Source organism: Eubalaena glacialis, chromosome 4 (assembly GCF_028564815.1).
Source record: "Eubalaena glacialis isolate mEubGla1 chromosome 4, mEubGla1.1.hap2.+ XY, whole genome shotgun sequence".
NCBI classification, from domain to species: Eukaryota; Metazoa; Chordata; class Mammalia; order Artiodactyla; family Balaenidae; genus Eubalaena; species Eubalaena glacialis.
In genome coordinates this window covers 118648080-118653230 of record NC_083719.1, presented here as the reverse complement: position 1 = coordinate 118653230, position 5151 = coordinate 118648080, and the positions used below count along the sequence as shown (strand labels likewise).

General features: G+C 44.3%; 1 protein-coding gene across 1 annotated transcript; it reads right to left on the bottom strand.

The window, feature by feature from the left end:
- Positions 1-294: 294 nt before the first annotated feature.
- Positions 295-2751, bottom strand: PCDHB1 (protocadherin beta 1). Its single transcript, XM_061188268.1, has one exon. It carries the CDS (start codon positions 2749-2751, stop codon positions 295-297), a length of 2457 nt encoding a protein of 818 aa, XP_061044251.1.
- Positions 2752-5151: the final 2400 nt, after the last annotated feature.

Below are 5151 nucleotides of genomic sequence, written 5' to 3'. Positions count from 1 at the left end.
ATTCACCAGACATTTGCATGATTGTGAATGATGGTATGCAAGATGTTGATTCAAAGATGATCTCTACTCATCAGGTGACAAATCTAGAAATTTCTGAATAACAATAAACTATATGTCTACTTCTTGAACCTAATTGCTTTCTGATGTATCAAAACTAGGAGCTAGTTCTTGTCCCTATGCATGCATAACTATCTAATGGAAAATACTTAAAGGCAAAATAACATGATATCTCTATGGAACTAAGCATATCCAGAGCCAGGACTAATGAACTTCCACAGGAGACATGAATAATGGCTACATATAGTCATCAGATACTTGGGCATGGCCCTCTGACCCCCGAGACCTATTTCTATCAGAATCTGGTGGTAAACTGGAGCCAGCCTCTGTTTTTACCTCTCCAGTGCCACGGGGGAAGGGGAAGTTGGGCATAAGGAGCTTAAGAAACCAGAATTCACAATTGCCAGTGCCAGTGGCTGAGGACACTTCATAGGGACAAGGCTGGGATATGGATCCACTGGCTCCTCCTTGTACCAGGTTGTTAGAGAAATTACAGTCATCATAGAAATGCTCTTGAATTGTGAACTTTTCTCTGTATTTAATCTTCTGGCAGATATGTGTAATGAAGATCACTGTGACAGAGAGGAGAAAGAGAAAGGAAAGCACAGCCAGAGAAATGACCAAATATTTAGTGGATGGATTTACCCTTGTAGGATGCTTGAATGGATCCCGGAACTGCAGATAGGGCTCAGAAAAGCCATCTACCAGGAGGATATTAAGTGAGGCAGTAGTAGAAAGAGCTGGTTGGCCGTGATCCTGAACAAGAACGATCAGTTTCTGCATCGTGGGGTCTCTCTCAGATATCTGCCGCAATGTACGGATTTCCCCATTTTTTTGTTGAACAGAGAATAACCCAGGGTCAGTGGCCTTAAATAGATGATATGAAAGCCAGGAATTCTGACCTGAGTCACCATCCACAGCCACCACCTTAGTCACCAGGTAGCCTGCCTCTGCAGACCTAGGCACCAGGTCATTGCAGGGCAAGGTGCCATTTTGCAGTGGGTACAAGATCATTGGGCAGTTATCATTGTCATCCAGGACAACCACTCTGACAATAACCTGGCTACTCAGTGACAGGAAGCCCCCATCAGTTGACTTTACCACAAACTGAAAATCTTGAATGGCTTCATAATCCATAGTTCTCAGTGCATAGAGTTTCCCATTGTCTGAATTTATGGAGATGTAAGCAAAGACTGATAGATCTCCACTTTTTGGAGGCAGCAGAGAATATGTTATTTGGGCATTCTCACCCAAATCTAGATCCTCAGCATGGACTTTGCCAATAAAAACTGCAGGGCTGTTGTTTTCTTGAACAGTCAAGATGTAGGAATCTTCCTGAAATACTGGGGGATTGTCATTAATGTCAGATATTAGCACCTCTATCACAGTCTCCGAGGACAGAGTGGGTGGTCCAGTATCCATGGCAACAAGGGTGATATTATAGCCAGAGACCGCCTCCCGATCCATGCCTCTGTCAGTGACCAGTGAGTAGGAATTCCTGAATGTAGGTTTGACTGCAAAGGGAAGGTCTTCTTTGAGGAAGCAAGTGATTTTTCCTCCCACTCGAATGTCCCGGTCTCTGATAGAGAAAAGGGCCACTACCGTCTGTAGTGGAGAGTCCTCAGGGAGAGGGCTGGACACAGAGGAGACTGTAACTTCAGGAGGATTGTCATTAACATCCACCACCTCCACCAGGACTTTGCTGTGGGCAGAGAGGCCTCCTCCGTCAGTAGCTTGAATGTCAATGTCATATGTTTCAATCGCTTCAAAATCTAGGGACCCTCTTAGTCGAACCTCTCCAGTTTCAGAGTCAATCTGAAACGTCTGGAGAATTACTTCTGGGTTTTGAGCTAAAGAGTAAGTTATCTCCTTGTTGGAGCCCTCGTCTAGGTCGGTGGCAGTCACCGTAGCCACCAAAGAACCATTGGCACTGTTTTCCGGTACCTGAGCGTGGTACACCAGTCGAGAGAATTGGGGCACGTGATCATTGACATCCAGAACCTCCACGCGGATGTGGGCAGTGCCAGACTTGGGCGGAGACCCTCCGTCCACAGCTGTAATTGTCAGGTTGACTTCAGGCTGCTCCTCTCTGTCCAGGGGTTTATCCAGCACTAGCTCGGCATACTTGGGCCCATGGCTGCGGAAGCGGGTGTGCAGGTGGAAATACGCACTGGCGCTCAAGGTGTAGTTTTGGAGACCGTTGAGGCCGACGTCCAGATCCTGCGCGCTCTGCAGAGGAAACCGTGAACCCAGGGGGGTGCTCTCCGGAATCTTTAAAAGAGGCTCCTTGTTTAGGAAAACCGGGGCATTGTCATTGATATCAAATACCCTGACCTCCACGCGAAAGGACTGCAGTGGCTCCACCAGGACTATTTCAAACTCCAGAACGCATGGATCGGCTTTGCCACAAAGTGACTCCCGATCCAGTTTCTCCTTCACGAACAGATCTCCTGTCTTGCGGTGCAGCCGGAAATGCAGTATATTGCCCTCGGAAACGAGCCGCGCCCCGCGCGCAGCCAGCTTCCCTACCTCCAGCCCCAAGTCCTTAGCCACGTTAGCTACAAACGAACCACTCTCCATCTCCTCTGCCACCGAATAGCGGATGGCCGCCGCACCCACCACAGATAAGCACAGAAAAAGGAGAAGCGAGCCCACTTGCCTGCTTTGCAAGAGTTTTCTGCGTGCAATCGCCATCCGTTCTCACAAGCGCACTCTCTGCAGCAGATACACCTGTTGCATACACACTTTCACTTTTCTGCCAACAGGTTCCTGCAACAGCTGCGCTCGGCTTTGCTAGCCTCTAACCGCAGCGCCGCCGAAGGCTAACCGAGCCAGGTGAGCTGTTTTGCACTTGGAAGAAAAATTGCATTAAGTAACTCAACTCCCCAGTCTATCGAATGTATTAATAGATATGTTTTCATTCTGGAGAGTAAGGTAGAGGTTGAAAGTTGTTGCCAAAGCGACAGCAAACTCGCCTTTCAATTCCCTTTCAGGAAAAAAAGCCCTGGGGAATTGAACACCCAATGAGGATACTCGTTAAGCAAGCTTAAGGTTGAAGTCATAGTATCCGTGAGCCGGCCGGGGCCGCTGCAGCAGCGGGCAAACAGCGAGATGTTAAGGTACTCGGCACACTCCACACACACACTCCGCCCAGAGACCAAGGGAGAGGCAAAAAGATGCTGCAGTGTCTTCTGAAGCGTAAACCAACTGGATGGGTATGAAGGAGGGGGGCTTGGAGGAAGTGATCAGTAGGAAAAGGAAAGGGGACAGACAGACATCATCTCTCAGGAAACTGGGGTCCATTAGGTACACTGATAGGGGAACTGTTCAACTTGCCTCATGGTTTGCATAAACCCATTCTTTTCCACAGAACCCTCAAACGCTTAGGAAGCGACTGGCTTGTCACTTATGATTCTGATGGAAGTAATACTTATTGGGTATGATTTCTATATACTGGTACTGTATTAAGTAATTTACATGCATTATCTCATTTAACCCTTGCAACAACTCTATGAGGTACACATTATTATTATTTCTTTTTTACAGATGAAATTGAGACTGGAGAGGTTATGTTACTCCCCCAACGTCTTCTACACCTAGTAAATATTAGAGAAGAAACTCAATTTGATTTTGTCTGACTCCAAAGTCATGCTCGTAATTAGTATGTAACTCTGCTTCCCAAATAATATAGTAGATAACTTAAGTGAAGATAAATGTTTGGCTTTGGATTTTAAAGGAAATTAAATAATAGACTACTTACATATATTGAAAATGGCCCAATAGAAATTTTGCAAGATATTTGTTGAGAGTTTTTTACAGTCATAAGATCATAGAATGTTTAAGAATGATAATGCACCTCAGAAAGATTAGGTCCAATCTCCCCACCCCTTTTTTAAATATATGAAAAAACTAAGGCCCAAATGATGAAATCACTTGCCCAGTCCATACAGCTACTGCTGGCAAGATAAAAACTAGAACCTGTCTTCTGACACTGTCTCATGCTCATTAGCAGGAGCATTTGGTGGTTTCCCATTTGTAAAAAAAACTCATTACACTTACAGTAGGTAATCTTCAGAATCTAGTCTCTTTCCTTTGATATTTAGCTCAGTCTCAGATTGATGTTGTGTTCTGCTCTAGCTCATTCATTTCCATTGCTGTATAGAATTCCAGTCTGGTCAATGCTCTTTGGCCACAGACCATCAGGAACACACCTGTAGTTGAACAAAGTTGTATTTTCTGATTACTGCAACAAGGGAGACATCACACCACAGAGAATCATGGGGCATCTCAATAAGAGGGTGTTAAAAAGGACTTGCGATATTTGTGCAAGGTGATTTGGGGGTGGTTTGAAGTAGGACTTTGCTATGGATTGGATGCTGTCAGAAACAGTTATTTTTATAGTTGGATATATTAATAATTCTTAGAAGGTGAGAAAAATGGAAGGAGGCTAAAGCTGTGATTGGTAATTCATATTAGCCATTTTTGCGGATTGGAAAATGTTCCTTTTCACCTGATTATGGCATCCTCTTGTTTTTCTCTTAATCCATCACTGTCACAGAGTGGCCTTGTCTAATGTTGTTCTATGAACCTGTTTTAGTTCAACACGAGAACAGCATAGCCTAGCTCTGAGTATCAGGCTAGCTCCTAGCTGTCACAGACTGCTTTTGTCTTTTTCAGCATGAACAGCAAAACTCATTTACTATTGTTCTACTGTTCACAGAAGTATGTCATTATATATGTCACTTTGTACACACGTGTGTACATTTGTGGGGGGGCATATACCTAGAAGTGGCATTGATGTCATAGGGTATGCTCTTTTCAGCTTTACCTGATACTGCCAAACTGCTTTCTAAGAAGTTGTACCAATTTACACATCTCATCAGCAGGATGGCTTAATTTGCATTTCTCTGATTATTAATTATTGATGACGTAGGGCACTATTTAATATATGTTTAGTCATCTGGATAACCTTTGGTTGGGGGGGGTGGTTGTTCAGTTCCCTTGGCCATTTTTTTACATTGGATTGTCTTTTTCCTATTGATTTGTTGTAGTTCTTCATATATTCTAAATATGAGTCCTGAGTATCTCTTTATA